At 36.4% G+C, this 18815-nt stretch overlaps 1 protein-coding gene across 2 annotated transcripts in view; it reads right to left on the bottom strand.

The window, feature by feature from the left end:
• ATAD2B (ATPase family AAA domain containing 2B) overlaps window positions 1–18815 on the bottom strand; it is a 149198-nt gene that overhangs the window by 78066 nt on the left and 52317 nt on the right. For both annotated transcript variants that reach the window (XM_004745890.3, XM_004745891.3), the window contains exons 11-14: window positions 18594–18709; window positions 15937–16111; window positions 11882–11970; window positions 3475–3634 (exon numbers count right to left, since the gene is read on the bottom strand). In XM_004745890.3, the coding sequence (XP_004745947.1) occupies window positions 3475–3634; window positions 11882–11970; window positions 15937–16111; window positions 18594–18709 (540 nt within the window). The remainder of the gene's footprint in view (window positions 1–3474; window positions 3635–11881; window positions 11971–15936; window positions 16112–18593; window positions 18710–18815) is intronic.

The following is an 18815-nucleotide window of genomic DNA, read 5'->3' as shown; positions in this document are numbered from 1 at the left end:
GATACTAAAAAATTATAAAATCAAGGTTAAAAAAAAATCATCCAAGACTTTATATTCTCTAGAATATGACATTAAGAATCTACTTGACCTCATCAGCAGCATAGGCATCAATTTTAGAAGACCCTTTCAGAACTAGAAACACACCAAATAAATTCAGGCTGGAAGATGTCTCAAAAAAGATCTATTCTTATACTGTCTTTTCACAAAATAAGTAAAGGTTTAGAGGAATGAAATTAATTACTTAATGTCAAAAGTTATTGTCAGATCTCTAATACATTTAGTGCCTTGATCTTTCTCTATATAATCAATCGGAGTTTCCTTTATTGTAAAAACAAGAAATAGAGGGCGCCTGGGTGGCTGAGTGGGTTAAAGCCTCTGTCTATGGCTCAGGTCATGATCCCAGGCTCCTGGGATCGAGCCCCACATCGGGCTCTCTGCTTGGCGGGGAGCCTGCTTCCCCCTCCTCTCTGCCTGCCTCTCTGCCTACTTGTGATCTCTGTCTGTCAAATAAATAAATAAAATATTAAAAAAAAAAAAAGGAAATAGAAAAAGAAATTACTTAAATCAGAAATGATTCGTGATGTACTTTATATGACATACAGAACAGTAAGTTACATTGTTTCCCCTAATAGAAAGTAGCTTCCTCTATTATTAAGAGTCAGAGGCAAATTCAAGCTGCTCACTTCTCAGGACTCATATATACACACATAATACTTATAATAATAATTATAAGTGTTGGTGATAATAAAGAAAAAGCATTACCACCTGAAGAAGGTATGTGCTATTTTATGCTAATAAAGAATTAACAAAATTACTACAATTTGGAGGAATCAAGGCTTGCTTGCTTTTATTTATTTATTTATTTTACTTATTTGGTCAAACAGCGAGAGTCATGATATTCCATTGCCCAAACTGCAGAACTAACATGACACTGTGACTGGTATCACTTTAAAGTCCCAAGCAGATCCTTCTCACTGCCTTTAATCCTTCCCTAGATCATTCGTTAGGTCTATCTCCTAACAGACTAGTTCAGTTTCTCCGTCTTCACATTCAGCTTCTCATTGGGACCTGCTTCCTAATTCACAGAGAAAACTGAAGGAAAGTTCCAGAGACATTCCACACTAAATTTGTCTACCTGTAGGCATTTGTACCCATAATATTCTGTCTTCTCCCTAGTATCACAAACTATCCAATTCCTATCTAAAGTCATTCTCACCACTCATGTAGTAAATACTATGGCCCCTCTTGCTTATTAAGGACATAATGTGATAATTCTTCTTTCTCAATTTCATCACCAGAATTTCCTTCTCTATTGGCTAATTATCCCAGCTTAAAAATAACACACTCCCTCTTGCCTCCAATTCCCTCAACACCTATTGCTTCCTTTTGTAACAAAACTTTGAAAAACTTAACTTTCGTTCTGTCTCCAATTCCTCTTCTCCTGCTCTCTCTTAAGCTAACCATACTCCAGTTAAACGTCTTTGCACCCAACACTAAGTCAATTTACTCCCATTTAGGTTCACTGATAACCTACATAATACTAAAAACAATGGCCAATTTTCTCATCTGACTTAATTTAGCAACATACGACGAAGTTAGTCACACTGTCTTCACTGATACACTTTCTTCACTTGGCATCCAGAATTCACTCTCCTACTTTTCCTTTTACCTTATGAACCATTCCTTAGGACAGAGGATTTGATAATCTCATTTAATCTTACAATCTCATGACTTTACATATTATCTAAGAAAAAAAAAAAAAAAGAACAGTCTAAGCCTGTTCCACAGACACAGACCAAGAAAAATGACCTCAGGTTTAAGTCTCAAAGTAGTTTCCTTGAAATGTAGGAAGTTAAAATTCACATGGAAAACTATGTCAAGATCCATGCTGTACAATGTAGTAAACCACTACCCATACGATGCTTTTTTATTTAAATTTTTAAAGAAAATTTAAAATTCAGTTCCTTAGTCCCACTAGTGCCATTTCAAGGGCTAAACATGATCAGTAGCTACTGTACTGGACAGTGCTCAATGCACAATGTAAATACAGAATATTTCTATCATTACGGAAAATTTGACTGAACAGTGCTATTCTATACCTTGTTTACTATTAAATCTTTGATCTCTGTGAGCTGCATCTGAATTGTGAGGACTGTAACTGGCATATATGACTGAGGGCCACATGACTAGAAGACAACTGGTTAATGAGATAATGGCTTTGCTGTGCCAAAATGAACACAGGCTGTGTTTCTTAGAACTAAACACATTATCCACGTACGCTAAAAGATGTGAAAATGGCCCAAACAAGATAGCTGATGCTTCCCTATGCTGAAATAGGCTCTTCCCACCTCAGCCTTGTCTTCTACAACTAAGCACACCTCAATGCACTGATAGAGCCCTGAAAGCTACACTTGGGTTTTGAAAATGATGCTGCATATGGTAGGTTTCCTATCCTGATGAAGTCAAGTAAATTCAGTACCAAATTAAAGCCTCTAAGTTAGACGTCAATCAAAAACTGAGACAACTACTAATGACTGTGAAGACTGACTTCAAGCTGAAGTATGAACTGCTCTACACAGCAGCACATTGTCTTCATTTCCTTAGTCTTGTACATTGTCTTAATCACAGCCTTTTACTCTAAGTATGTAAACCAGGCATTTTACAGGAAGATCTAAAATCAAAGCTATATAACAATTAGAAATGTGAGTATTATACATGGATATATGTAATATACATGGGTATGCTTGTTTTATTTTTATATAATATATAATATTATATATATGGATATATACTATACATCCACAAATCATATCTTCTTTCTTCAGGTTATATTCATATGTTATAAATGTTTTAATTATGCTTATCTGTAATGTTAAATTACATGAGAAACATTGTCAAATAAAGTATCTTCTCATATCTCCCCCTTTCAAACTTGAAGTTTCCAATGAAGACTTAGTCAATGATTAAACTGCTCAAACAATAAAAATGTCAAGCAGAATTAAATAACATTTTATACAATGACTATACATTGCCCATGTGTAACTTTTGCTGCTTTTAATTAAATATGATATCATGGTCATTTCTATGAAAATCTGCACATTGGGTTCTTATTCATAATCTCACTAATACTCTAAAAACATTATTTTTATGGGAACACAGCTCCTTTGGCTAACCAGAGATATATAACCTGCCATCCAAGATAATTACTACAATCTAAATTTAAAGCTAAAGAGAGTACGTAAGCATTTTAGTAACCTAACTACAGGTTTTCCTCTTCCTGAAAGTCATAAATGTTCTAAAAGCTGTTAAGAGAAAAAGACTAAATTATTTAAGCATTTTTTTAGAATTACTAAGGTATCCCATAAGCACAAAATTTTTAAAATGAAAGTTCATAAAATGCACTCTCAAAGTGCATATATGCTTCACAACTGAATCACAAATATATCTTCATATATTAAAAACAGAAACTTTTACCTTTTGATCAGGCAGGTTGAAAAGGAATTCTCTGTCAAAACGACCCGGTCTCCTAAGAGCAGGATCTATAGAATCAAGTCTGTTTGTAGCACCAATAACAACAATTTCACCCCTATTATCTAATCCATCCATTAGAGCAAGGAGGGTTGACACTATAGAGCTGTAACAAAAGTTTCAGGCAAAGTTATGAATTAAAAAACAGAAAGAAAAAAACTGTAAAAACTGCTGCTTATACTAAACTTCACAGTCTTAAATGCTAATAAAATTATGGCATGACTAAGTCTTAATGTAAAATACTATACAGAAATCATTTTTGAAAGTATTAAAACATTATTAATAGACACCTAAAGCATAGAAACAAAAACAAAAGAGATAAGGACTTCATAAAAATTAACAGTTTTGCACTATCAGGAAAAATGTACCTAAAGAATAGGAGAAAATATCTGCAAATGATATACCTGATAAGGCTCTAGAAGAACAATTACAACTCAACAATATAAAGAAAATTAACCCAACTTAAAAACAGTCAGAAGATTTGAATAGACATTTCTCCACAAAAGATATACAAAGGGTCCATCTTCAGGGATACCCAAATCAAAACCAAATGACATACCACTTTAAAGTTTGCTGTTGTTGTTGTTTTTTAATTTACTTATTTGACAGAGAGTAAGAGAGATCACAAGTAGGCAAAGAGGCAGGCAGAGAGAGGGGGGAAGCAGACTCTCTGCTGAGCAGAGAGCCCAATGTGGGGCTCGATCCCAGGACCCTGAGATCATTACCTGAGGCGAAGGCAGAGGCTTAACCCACTGAGCCACCGAGGTGCCCTTACTTGTTTGTTTTTTTTTTTAAGATTTTATTTATTTATTTGACAGAGAGGGAGAAAGTACAAGCGGGAGAGCAGCAGGGAGAGGGAGAAGCGGGCTCCCGCTGAGCAGAGCGCCCAACGTGGGACTCAACCCCAGGACCCTGGGCCCATGACCCGAGCCAAAGGCTTAACCAACTAAGCCATTCAGGCGCCCCAAGGTACCACTTTAAACCCAATAGGATGATAATAATCAAAAAGACAAACAGTAAGTATTAACAAGGATGTAAAGAAATGGGAACATTCACACACTGCTTGATGGGAGTGTAAAATGGTATATGTCTTTTGAAAACAGTCTGACAGTTCCATCAACTATTAAACACAGTTACCATAAGATCCAGCAATGCTCATAAAAGACTTATACACAAATGTTCATAGCAGCTTTATTCACAACAGCCAAGAAATGGAGGTGATGCAAATGTCCAACAACTGATGAATGGATAGAGAAAACGTGGTATACCATACAATGAAATACAATTTGTAAATAAAAACAAATGAAGTACTGAGTGATGTTATAATATGGATGAACCTTGAAAACACTGGCCTAATCAGTGGGTTAAGCCTCTGCCTGCAGCATAGGTCATGACCTCAGGGTTCTGGGTTCGTGTGGCGCATCAGGCTCTCTGCTCAGCAGGGAGCCTATTTTCCCCCTTCTCTGCCTGCTGTTCTGCCTATTCATGGTCTCTCTCTGTATCAAATAAATAAATAAAATCTTAAAAACAAAAACACTGAGCTAACTGAAAAAAGCCAGTCACAAAAGTCCCCATGCTGTATGATTCCATTTATATGAAATATCCAATAGGCAAATCTACAGAAACACAATGTATATTAAGGGTTGCTTAGGATTTGGGGGTACTAAAGAGGAGGCTGGAGAGTGATGGCTAAAGGTTGAAAGGTTTCTTTCTGGGGAGATGAAAATGTTCTGTAACTGATTACTGTGATGGTTATGCAACTCTGGAAATACACTAAAAGCCACTGAACAAACAGCTTCAATGACTGAACTGCATGATGTATGAGTACCATCTCAATAAAACTTTTTAAAAAAGAAATAAAGGGGTGTCTGGCTGGCTCTTGAATCTCTGGATTGTGAATGTGAGCCCCGTATTAGGTGTAGAAATTACTAAAAACTAACTAAAATTTTCAAAGAAATATAAAAGTCTCTTAATAAGATAGCAATCTGGGGGAGGATTTATGTCTGGCAATTTATATGATGTTTAGATTCCTAGAGAATTACATTTGCATTATTATTATTATACCTTTGGATGACTTCTTTAGAATGGCTACTTTTTAAACTAAGTTCAATTCAAAATCATTCTGTGCATATTTTAGTTTTTGAAGTTATGACTTACACATTTCTGAAAATGCTGCATGTCTAATTATACAAAAACCGTAGCTCTAGTAACAAAGGTCTTCCTAATGGTTTTCTAAGTGTTCTCACTTCTATATACCTGCCTGAAACAACTTCTCCAATATGCTCAGTAAGTTAAAAAAATCATTCTCACTCCCAAATAAACTGTTCTAAATGTGTGTCAAAACTATAAATGGAACCAAAATGCTAGAGACCCAGTGTACATGTATAGTAAGGATTTGTGCTTGTGCTAATTAAATAATTTAAAATTAATGATCTAAGTGTCTCACTTCAGATATAAAGAAAAAATAAGCATCATTAAGTGTAAATTCATATTTAACCTCAAATTTTTCCTTAGTACATTCCAATCACAGATAGGTATTTCAAGTGTTTGTTAAGACTTATCAGCATTTTGGGGGCATCTGGGTGGCTCAGTCAGTTAAGCATCTGATTCTTGATTTCAGCTCAGGTCATAATCTCAGGGTCATGATCTCAAGCCCCAACTCCGGCTTTGCACTTAGCCGGGAATTTGCTTGAGATTCTCTCTCTTCCTCCATCTCTATCACCCTCTCATATAAATAAATGCACCTTAAAATATATATTCATCAGCATTTTTAAGTGTTCTTTAGAAGGGTTTTCAGAAAACAGTCTCAACCATGGCCAGAAACAGAATTACAACCTAGCTTGGATTCTATCAAAAGTTGACTTCTTTAGAAAAATCAAATGACCAGCCCCTGGATCAAAATCCTTTAGTAACCTTGATTAATGTTCAAAATAAAGTCCGAACAACTTAATACTATATTCAAGGCCTACTTGCCTGCCCTAAATCTTTCTCCTACATATCTTCTAAATGTATCTGTATTACCTTCAAATATGGATCTAAATAAAATTAACTGGAATTGTTTTGCATAGTGTGAAGAAGGATCCAGTTTTATTTTTTCACCAGATACCCAATTCTCCCAGCATTATTCATTGAAAAGGTCATCCTTTCCCAACAGTACTGCATTGTCTCTTGTATTAAAAATCAAGCATCCATATATGTGTAGATTTATACATGGCTCTGAATTTCGTTCTATTTGTCTATTGGTCTAGTCTTCCACCAACATCAAGTCATCTTAACCTTAAGAGGCCTTAATAACTAGCAGAGCAAATACTCCTCTATCTTGTTCTTCCACAAAAGTATTCACTATTATTTCTTTCTATTTCCGTATCAATTCCAGATTCATTTTGTCAATACAAAAAAGTGGTACAAAGAAAGGCAAAATTCTCTATCATGATTGGTTTAATCTTGCTAGATGCTCATTATTACATCCAAGAAGTTATCTACAGACTGCTTTGGAATTTCTATATACATAATTACATCATCTATAAATAATAACAGCATTGTCTATTCCTCTCCATTACACACACCTTATATTGCGTTGTCTTACCAGACTACACTGATCAGGATCTATGTAGAACACTGATCAAAAGTGTTCATAGTCATCCTTATAACTGTCATATTAAACGTTTTCATCTTTCAACATTAAGTCTGTAATAGGTTTTTACAGATACCTATATTCCTCATTCTCTGAGGTAAGTGACCTTATCAAAAACAAATATTAAAGGGGAACCCTCTTACACTGTTGGTGGGAACGCAACCTGGTGCAGCCACTCTGGAAAACAGTATGGAAGTTCCTCAAAAAGTTGAAAACAGAGCTATCCTATGACCCAGCAATTGCACAGATAGGTGTTCACCCCAAAGAAACATATGTAGTGATCCCAAGGGGCACCCTAATGTTTATAGCAGCAATGTCCAAAATAGCCAACTATGGAAAGAAACTAGATGTCCATCAACAGATGAATGAATAAAGAAGATGTAGTATGTGTGTGTATATTTATATGTACACACACACACACACACACAGGAATATTATGCAGCCATCAAAAATGAAATCTTGCCATTTGCAACAATGTGGATGGAACTAGAAGGTATTATGCTAAGCGAAATAAGTCAATCAGAGAAAGATAAGTATTATATAATCTCCCTGATATGAGGAATTTGAGAGGCAGAGTAGGAGGCTTGGGGGTTAGAGAAGGAAAAAAATGAAACAAGATGGGATCAGGAGGGAGACAAACCGTAAGAGACTCTTAATCTCACAAAACAAACAGAGAGTTGCTGGGGGGAAATGGGTATGGAGAGGGTGGTTGGGTTATGAACATTGGGGAGGGTATGTGCTATGGTGAGTACTATGAAGTGTGTAAGCCTGATGACTCACAGACCTGTACCCCAGGGGCAAATAATACATTATATGTTAATAAAAGTAATTAATAAAAAAACCTGAAGCTTTTATCATTATAAGCTGGTCCCTTTATATGTGTAATAATGCTTTCTGCCTCACAGTCTATCTTGTCTAATACTGATAACAGCAGTATTCTGTTAGTGTTAACTTGGCATATTTTCATGCCCATTTTACAAGTGACTATTATGGACATTTTTTATAAATAAAATAGTATGGGGCACCTGGGTACTCAGACCAAGCCCATGTCTGCTTCAGATTCTCTCCCCCCTCCCTCTTTTTGCACCTCCCCCCAGTTCATGCACTCACTCACTCATTCTAAATAAACAAATAAATATTTTTTGAAAAAATAAATAAGACAAATAAAATAGTATAACATGTGACCTTTCGTGTATGAATTACTTCACTTAGCATTAAGTCTTTGAGGGTCATCCATGTCACATGTACCATACAAGCTAAACCCAGGCAGCATGTGTCAGAATTTCATTCCTTTTTAAGGCTGAACTGTATGGCTATAACTCATTCTGTTTACGGATTCAGCAGTTAACGGACATATGGATTATTTATGTTTTGGCTATTGTGAATAACAGTGCTATGTGTATTTCTGACTAAGGTTTTGCATGCCTTTTTCCCACCATTTTACTTGGAACCTTTCTATACCCTTATACATGGTGTATCTCTTATAAACAAAGTATCAACATATTTTATTCTTCCTCAGTTTGACAATCTTTGTCTTTTAAAAAGAACACTTGGGGGAGCCTGAGTGACTCAGTCAGTTAAGCTTCTCACTCATAGTTTCAACTGAGGTCACCATCTGATGGGTGGTAAGATCAATCCCTGCATCAGACTCTGCTGGAAGATTCTCTCCCTCAGCCCCTTACCCCCATGCTATCTCTTTTTCTCTAAAATAAATAAATAAATCTTTAAATCTTTAAAAAAAGAACATTTGGTCTGGGGCATCTCAGTTGCTCAAACTGCAGACTCTTGATTTCAGCTCACGTCATGATCTCAGCTCTGGTCATAATCTAAGGGTCCTGGGATCAAGCCTCAAGTTAGGGTCCCATGCTCAGCAGGCAGTCTGCTTGAGGATTCTCTCCCACTTCTACCTTGCCCCGCCCCCCCCCGCAAATCACATAAATCACATGGCATTTTTTTCTCTAAAATAGTTAGCTCTTAAAAAAAAAAAAAGAACATTTAGTCCCTTTACATTTCAGGTCATTTTTTTATGTATTTGGGTTTAAATCTAAATTATATTTGTATGTTTCTCCTATTGGTCCTATGATTCTGTTCGTCTTCTTGAATGCATTCCAATTTTTTTTTTAATTATTCTATCCCTCCCTCCAACTACCAACTAACATTTTAGAAATTACAACATATTTCTATTAGTAATTACTTTAGAAATTAAAACTTGCATACTCGGTACTCAAAGCTTCCCCTTCCAGGTTTGATGGATGAAAACCCTGCCAGATAACCCCTTGCTCTGCTTCAGGAAATAACTATAAAACCTGAACAGAATAATACAAAAACACTGAACTAATGAGTAAACAGAGACATACAGACTTTGCTGGAAATTCATGGTCCTCTGGAGAAAAGAAGAACATAGAGAAAGCAAGTTCCCCTCTCTCTGGCTTTCAGCATGGGTCTAAGTACAGTGAGATAGGTAAGGAAGATTATGCTAAGGGAAACCCCTTAACTTTCCAGCCTGAGAGTTCAGAAAGAGAAGGCTGACCATTAACACTAAAGAATATGGGGGATCCCACAAAGGCAAGAGCCAGGGAAGACATCCCCAAACTCCATCTACCCACATCTCTAAATGACCCATAACAACAAAGACACAGAGTGAAGAAAGTATTGGTAAAGATTAAAAAAAAAAAAAAAAAAGATCTGAAAGGAGATCAAAGCTGCCAGCCAAGAAACAGTCTGTAATTCAATCCTAAAGCAGAAAATTATCTGTAAAACACAGGAAATACTACTCATAAAAGAAAAATAATAAAATCCAGAGCCTTCCCAAACGAGCATTAATAAATCCAGGATCCAATCCAAAATTGCCCAACAAATGAAGTACCAAAACAATAAAACATATTTTCAGAAGAAAACAAACAAGCCTAACAGTGAGATGAAACCAGATGTGGAAGCTAACATAAGAGGGTGGGGCACCTGGGTGGCTCAGATGGTTAGGCAACTGCCTTCCGCTGCCACTGGGCTCCCAGCTCCACAGGGAGTCTGCTGCTCCCTCTGACCTTCTCCCCTCTCATGCTCTTTCTCTCACCGTCTCTCAAATAAATAAATAAAGATCTTTAAAAAAAAAAAAAACCACACAAAACTCGGTCTAACATAAGAGGATTTTTTTCTAACATAAGAGGATTTTTAAAGATTTATTTATATTTATTTTAGAAAGAGAGCACGTGTGAACGTGGGGGGAGGGGGGAAGAGGGAGAAAGAGTCCCAAGCAAATGCCACACTAAGCATGGAACTTGATGTGGGGCTCAATCTCATGACCCTAAGATCACAACCCAAGCCAAAACCAAGAGTCAGACACTTAACTGACTGTATCACCCAGGCGCTCCAACATAAGAGGATTTTAAAGCAATTATTATTAACCTCGATGAAGTAAAACAAAATGTTTAAATGCATGAAAATCACATTGGAAAAATACAAATAATGCAAAAAAATCAAGGAGCACCTGGGTAGCTCAGTCAGTTAAACATCTCATTCTTGATTTTGGCTCAGGTCATGATCTCAGGGTTATGAGACTGAGCCCCACATCAGGGTCCCTACACAGTGTGGAGTCTGCTTAAGGTTCCCTCCCTCTGCCCCTCCCCTCCATGCTCACATACACACGTGCACACACTTTCACACTCTCTAAAAAAGAAAAAAAAAATCAAATGTAAGTTCTACAACTGAAAAAAATAATTTCTGAAACAAAAAAATGTGTTGGCTGAACAAAACAACAAAATGCACATGACAAAGTAAAAAGGACTGACCAAAGATAGATGAAAATATTATCCAAGTTGGAGAGAAAAAGATTGAAAAAGACAAATTTGCAAATACGTGATAAACACGAATCTGAATAAACACAAAGCCCATACTGACACATGTCACAGCTAAGTTGTTAAAAACCAAAGCTAGGGGCGCCTGGGCAGCTAAGTCAATTAAGCAGACGATTCTTCATTTCAGCTCAGGTTATGATCTCAGGGTCATGAGACTGAGCCCCAAGTTGGGCTCTGCACACATTGTGGAGTCTGCTTGATATTCTCTCTCTCCCCCTTGACCCCTCTTCCTACTCACACGAATACGAATTCTCTCTGAAAAAAATAAATCTTAGGGCACCTGGGTGGTTCCAGTGGGTTAAAGCCTCTGCCTTCGGCTCAGGTCATGATCCCAGGATCCTGGGATCGAGTCCCGCATCAGGCTCTCTGCTCAGCAGGGAGCCTGCTTCCTCCCCTCTCTCTGCCTGCCTCTCTGCCTATTGTGATCTCTGTCAAATAAATAAATAAAATCTTTTTAATAAATAAATAAATCTTTTAAAAATCACAGAGATCAGATTTTTCAAAAATCACAGTTAAGCAAACAAAAAAGGGCCAGACTAGTTGAAAATTTTTCAAAACACAGTCCTGACAAAGGGTTTCTTTTGAGAGTACATAACGAAATTGTATGATACAGTAAGACTCACAATCTGATCTCCTTTTTTTAAAAAAGGGAATAAAAGATTTTAAGATATTTAACAACATAAAATATGTAAATGGGCAATAACCATATACTAAGATGCTCAATAGTTCACTGAGCTAAGTGAGAGGAGTCTTTCTCAAGGACACGGTTCACATCTTATAAGCTTCCTAGCACTTACCCAAAGGCTAAGGCCAACTACTATGTCAGTGAGTGAAAAGAATCTAACATAATCAAATTAAGAAAAATCACCTGTGGATCTGATCTTGTCTGCTGGATCGAACTGGAGCTAATCCATCTATTTCGTCAAAAAATATTATAGAAGGTCTCATCAAATATGCCTAGGATGAAAAGAAAACAAATGTTATTTATATTAGTTTTTACTTTTTATATTTCATTATTGTATTTTCCTAATAGGTAATATAAACAAAATGTACAACATACAGCAGCTAAGAAAGATACAATAAAAATGAAGTCTCCTTACCAGCCAGTCTCCAACCACAAGCCCTCTCCCAGCAGACAATTACAGTTCTGTGTTTATTCTTCCAGACATGTTGTTTATACACATACACAAAAATGTACTTTTAAAAATATTATTTTATTTGATGCATTTTAAGCACAGTATACACACTGCTTTCATCAAATAACACAGTCTATCCATGTAACAATATATTTTAATTAGCTTCCATATAAGCACATGAAGATTGCTTCATTCTTGTTTGACAGCTACAAAATGCCCTAATGTATGGGCGTGCCATGATTAAACTAGTCTCCTATTTGTAGACATTTAGGTTATTTTCAATCTTTTCCTCCATAGCTAGACTCTTCCTACTCTGAGATTAGAAACAAAAACTCTCCAGAGTTTTCTTCCATTACTTTCACAGTTTTCATTTTTCACTCAAATCTTAAATCAAGCAGAAGCTTAACTGAAGGTAAAAAAATATATATATGTATTAGAGGGGTGCATGGGTGACTCTGTGGGTTAAGCCTCTGCCTTCGACTCAGGCCATGATCTGAGGGTCTTGGGATCGAGCTCCACATTGGGCTCTCTGCTCAGCGGAGAGCCTGCTTCCCCCCACCCTGCCTCTGACTGCCTCTCTGCCTACTTGTGATCTCTCTCTCTTTCTCTCTGTCAAATAAATAATCTTTTAAAAAATATTAGATTACAAATGAAAATTTTTTATATTACATAATTTACTTGATCATTTATGTTTCAGAATTACTTAAAGCAAATTCTTAGTTCATAGGATGGTCAACTTACTAAAAACCAGATGTAAATTTCCCACTTCTCTCTTATTTCCTCTCTTATTGACATGATATGCATTAAAAATCCAGTGTTTTCTAATAATTTTAAATGGGGGGGGGCAGTGAAGGTCAGAGGGAAGAGAAAGAGAATTTTAAGCAGGCTCCATACCCAGTGCAGGGCCCAAAGTGAGGCTCACCTCACAAACCTAAGATCATGACCTGAGCCAAAATCAAGAGTTGGGATGCTTAACCAACTAAGCCAGCCAGGTGACCCCTAGTAATTTAAAATGAAAGGCATTTAACTACAAAACTTAGGTTTTGGGGGAAAAAACTTTATAAAAGTAGAATCATGTAGTAAGAGAAAAACAGTGGAGCCTAGCTGGCTTAGTGAGTAGAGCATGGCTCAGTCAGTAGAGCACATGACTCTTGGTCTCTGGGTCATGAGTTCAAGCTCCACATTGGGTGTAAAGAATGATTGATTGATTGATTAAATAAATAAATAAATAAATAAATTTTATAAAAAGAAATAAAGATTTGATCATCACTTTTATATAAACAAAACACACAGCTGTTTTTCAGAACTAAAGCCTTGCAGAACCAAACTAGAGTATATTATGTGTCCGCCACGGTGGTAATAAAATAAACACTTTACATTCTTCCTTTCTGTGAAATCTCCCAGTAGTCCAGTGAGAATGGTATTATTTCTCATTTTATAGAAGAGGCAACTAAAGATCAGATGTGTTCATGTTATATACTTAAAGCCACACGTTAAACATTTTTCTAACACCAAAGAACAAACTCTTTTTTTTTAAGATTTTATTTATTTATCTGAAAGAGAGAGAACATAAGCTGGGGGCGGGCGGGGGGCGGGTGGTGATAGCAGAGGGAGAGGGAGAAGCAGACTCTCTGCACAGCAGGGATCCCAGATCCCAACATGAGGTCCATCCTAGGACTCTGCGATCATGACGCAAGCCAAAGGCAGAGGCGAAGCCAACTAAGCCACCTAGGCACCTCCGAAGACCAAATTATTAGCCAATATATTATACCTCATTTATTTCAATTAGTGTATAGATCATGTCCTTAATTTAAGAATGTGGACTCTTTCATTTAAAAAGACAATAGTGAGGATGGCTGGGTGGCTCAGTGAGTTAAGTGTCTGCCTTTGGCTTAGGTCATGATACTGGGGTCCTGGGATCGAGCCTCATATCAGGCTCCCTGCTCAGTGGGGAGCCTGCTTCTCCCTCTCCTCCCTGCCTGTGCTCTTTATCGCTTGCTCTCTTTCTATTAAATAAATATTTTAAAATTTTAATAAAAAATGAAATCAATAAATAAAAAGAGTAATGAGAGCATCTGGGTGGCTGGGTCAGTTAAGCATCCGACTCTTGATTTCAGCTCAGGTCATGATCTCAGGGTTGTGGAATCAAGCCCTATGTCATGCTCCATGCTCAGCAAGGAGTCTGCAGGAGATTCTCTCCCTCTGGCTCTCCCCTCAACACCTACTTTCAATCTCTCTCTCTCTCTCTCAAATAATAAATAAATCTTAAATATTTTTAACTAGTAATAATGACTATCAGCAATATTTTAGAAAAGAGAGCATCCCAACTACTCTTACCTACTTACCCACAAAGAAAACTATGAAACAGAAATAAACCAAATTTAGATTTTAAAAAGCATTAATTTATGCCATAGTTTTGAATGAAACCAACAGACATTCCTACACCCAGCATGAAGGGGCTAAAAGCATTTAAAATTAATACCCAAACTAATTCTTCTTTCATCTACCAATACTGCTCTATATTTGTATTTTTCAAATATTAGTAAATTCTCTTCAAGCAAACTGTTTCACTTCCCAATAGACACTGAACACCTTGAAGGCAAAAATTTTACCTTATTCCTCTTTCTACTCCCATTATCTAGAACATGGGAGTTTCTCATACTAACTAAAAATAGTATTTGAAGGCACCCGGGTAGCTCAGTAAGTCAAGCATCTGCCTTTGGCTCCATCAAGACCCCAGAGTCCAAGGATCAGGTTCCACATCAGGCTCCCCACTCAGCAGGGAGTCTGCTTCTCTCTCTGACCCCCCCCACCTCGTGCTTTCTCTCTCTCTCTCAAATAAATAAAACTTTAAAAAAAATAATAAATTTTAAAATGAATAAAAAGAATTGAAGTGCTTTACCAATTACAAAGGACTTTGATACACATAAACTCAAGTAATGACTACTCAAAGATTGCTTACTGAAAATTTTTTAATTTCATGTAATTTCCTTAGATATAATGAAATAAAAGTTGCATTGCCAAATATGAATGATATCCTTCACTAGTTCAAATAATCAAAAGTGAATTTATAACAAGACTAAGTTAATAAATGTCTTACAAAATAATATTGTTAAAGCTATAGAAATTTTTTTAAAAATGAAGACTGTCTACACAATATTCAGTCACCTAACCCTGCCTTTTGAAAGCACTCATTACTGGGGTGCCTGGGTGGCTCAACCAATTGAATGTCTGACTCTTGGCTTCCGCTCAGGTCATGATCTCAGGGTTGTGGGATGGAACCCCACATCGGGCTCTGCACTTAGTGCAGTCTACTTGGGATTCTCTCCCTCTGCACCCCCTCCCTGCACTCTCTCTCTCTCTCTCTCAAAATAAAGAAAGAACATTCGTTACTGAATTCTTCTAGCACGATATTTACAGCTCATGAAAATAATACAGTGCTCTGTGAGATTTCCTGCAGAGATATTTAATTTCTTATGCTTGTTCTATTTCCTCAATTAGAATAAAACCTAACAACATGTATGTTATACTCCATGTTCTCAAAAGCACCTAACAAGGTATTATATGCCTACTAGCCACCTTAATAAATGGTTTGTGAATCATCTTAAGTTAGTACTATTTAAACTGCTATTAAATACATCCAAAGCATACAAATTCAGATTACTGATCCTGAATTAAACATACTGATTGGAAATATGCCTCCTTATGAACAGTTTATGTTTAGACTAAATATAACATTTTAAAGAAGATATTTTAAAGAAGATATTCATAAGCTGATTTCACTTACCTGATCAAAAAGAAGCCGAAGTTGCCGTTCAGATTCACCAACCCACTTGCTCAGACAGTCTGCTCCTTTTCGCATAAAAAAAGCGACCTTTTTGTCTCCTTGACTGCACTCATTAGCTAATGCTCTGGCAACCAAGGTTTTACCTGTTCCAGGAGGGCCATAAAACAAACAGCCCCTAAAAGAAAAAAAGAATCAAGAGAAGTAAGGTAATGCTATCACCACCACTAATAATGAACACAAAAGGACGCATCACCCATATAAATTTGTACTAATGTGTATGATAACTATTACGCACCAGGAAAGCTTCCTGTACTATAAAGACAAAAGTTTCGGGGCACCTGGGTGGCTCAGTGGGTTAAGCCGCTGCCTTCGGCTCAGGTCATGATCTCAGGGTCCTGGGATCGAGTCCCGCATCGGGCTCCCTGCTGAGCGGGGAGCCTGCTTCCTCCTCTCTCTCTCTCTGCCTGCCTCTCTGCCTACTTGTGATCTCTCTCTGTCAAATAAATAAATAAAATCTTTAAAAAAAAAAAAAAGACAAAAGTTTCACTTTGCTAAGAGCGTTTAAGGATGTTTTCAACAATAAAACTTTGGTAGGTAAATCAGAGAAAAGAGTAATTTGGCAAGACATATGAAAATTTTAAATGTGTTCTCCCAGTGACCCAGAAATTTCTTATCTCAGAATGTAGCATATAGAAAGACTCAGAAGAAATATAATACAGATATTAAATGGATGTTCCAAAAAGCATTAATTCTAACTGTGAAAAATTGAAAAAATTTAAGTGCTATCTATTAGTAATGCACAGATAGGGGCACCTGGCTGGCTCAGCCAGGGGAGCATGCGACTCCTGATCTTGAGGTTGTGAGTTCGAGCCCTGTGTTGGGTATAGAGATTACTTCAAGTCTTTTTAAAAAAAAAAAAAAAAAACCTTAAAAAAAATAATAAGGTACAGGGACGCCTGGGTGGCTCAGTTGGTTAAACAGCTGCCTTCAGTTCAGGTCATGATCCCAGCGTCCTGGGATCGAGTCCCACATCAGGCTCCTTGCTTGTCAGGAAGCCTGCTTCTCCCTCTGCCTCTACCTGCCAGTCTGTCTGTCTGTGCTCACTCTCACTCCTCTCTCTCTCTAACAAATAAATAAATAAAATCTTTTAAAAAAATTTAAAATAATAATAATAATAACAATAAGGTACAGATAAATATATTGTTACATCCATAAAATGAAATACTACTAAAATGTCAAAAAGAATGATACATACATTATTGATATGGGAAGGTGTCTAGAATATACTGTAGAGTTAAAAAGGATTATATAAAGGTATTACTGAATAATTTCACCTATATTAAATGTTTATATGTGCTTAATACAGACAAAATATAAACTTTACACATACATGTATAAAATAAGCCTTTATATAAAAAATATACAAAACTGGGGCGCCTGGGTGGCTCAGTTGGTTAAGCAACTGCCTTTAGCTAGGGTCATGATCCTGGAGTCCCAAGATTGAGTCCTGCATCCAGCTCCCAGCTCAGCAGGGAGTCTGCTTCTCCCTCTGACCTCCCCCTTCACATGCTCTCTCATTTTCTCTCTCTCTCTCAATCTCTAATAAATAAATAAATAAATTTTTTAAAATATTTTATTTATTTATTTGACAGAGATCACAAGCAGGCAGAGAGGCAGGCAGAGAGAGAGGAGGAAGGAGGCTCCCTGCTGAGCAAAGAGCCCAATACGGGACTTAATCCCAGGACCCTGAGATCATGACCTGAGCCAAAGGCAGAGGCTTTAACCCACTGAGCCACCCAGGTGCCCCTAAATAAAATATTTTTTAAAAATTTTTTAAAATATATACAAAATTATTCATCCCTAAGGAGTAAGATTACCCTCCACTTATAACACTTTCTGCTTATCTCTCTCCATTTTGTTTCAGTTTCTTCCATAGCTGTATTACTTTAACGACTTTGAAAATAATAATTATGTTAAAATTCAAGTTACAAATTGCTTTTGTGATTTTAAAAAGCCACTTCAGAATTATAAGCCACATTTTTAATCTACTGATTAATGGAATAGGGGATGACTCTTTAATGAGATTTACATTCTGAAACAGATGGAAAATGAAAAGGAATATTTAGCAGTTTAAACCTAACAGTCTATATATACATCTTCAGAATATTTTATTTTGCCCTATTTCCTTTAACATAATTTCTAGCCTTTTTTCAGCCTAGCTATCTTATCATCAAACACAATTAATCTGATCATAAAAATAAATATCAAGCTTACCATTTCAAAACTACCCCCTCATCAAGTCAAAGAAACACTTAATTGAAATTGTGTTTCCAAAGACTAAACAACATAAAGAATCAAACTCAATGTTATTAGGAGGCCAAATTAAAGAAAATCCATTTCAGCAATCCACTTGTATACTCAAGGCCTACATAAAGATTTGTATCTTATGACTGACTCTTAAATGCTTAAATGTGAACTTCAAGAATACACTCAAGAGTACCAAAGACTTTGAATATTAAATAATAAAATTTCATTCTTAAATTCTCATTGTTAGAACACATCAAATAAATACAGATGAAATACTTCTAATCATTTACTAACTGAAATTTAATAAATCAACAGTAGTTACAGTAATAAATATCTAGAACATTACTGACCTTGGAGGCTGGATCTTAAATTTTTCAAAAATTTCCGGATATAGAAGTGGGAATACTACCATTTCCTTTAGTGCATGAATATGATGGCTCAATCCACCTATGCTATCAAACCGCACCTTGGGAAGAAGGGGAAAAGTTTAATATAAAATAATTTTAACTGCTTACAGAATTTTTAAAATTTGAGATAGTCTTATGATTCAGAAATATATGCCTTCAGTGGGT

The sequence above is a fragment of the Mustela putorius genome, unplaced genomic scaffold (genome assembly GCF_011764305.1).
Source record: "Mustela putorius furo isolate JIRA1106 unplaced genomic scaffold, ASM1176430v1.1 tig00000281_pilon_pilon_pilon, whole genome shotgun sequence".
Taxonomy (NCBI): Eukaryota; Metazoa; Chordata; class Mammalia; order Carnivora; family Mustelidae; genus Mustela; species Mustela putorius.
This window is presented reverse-complemented; position numbering and strand designations above follow the sequence as displayed.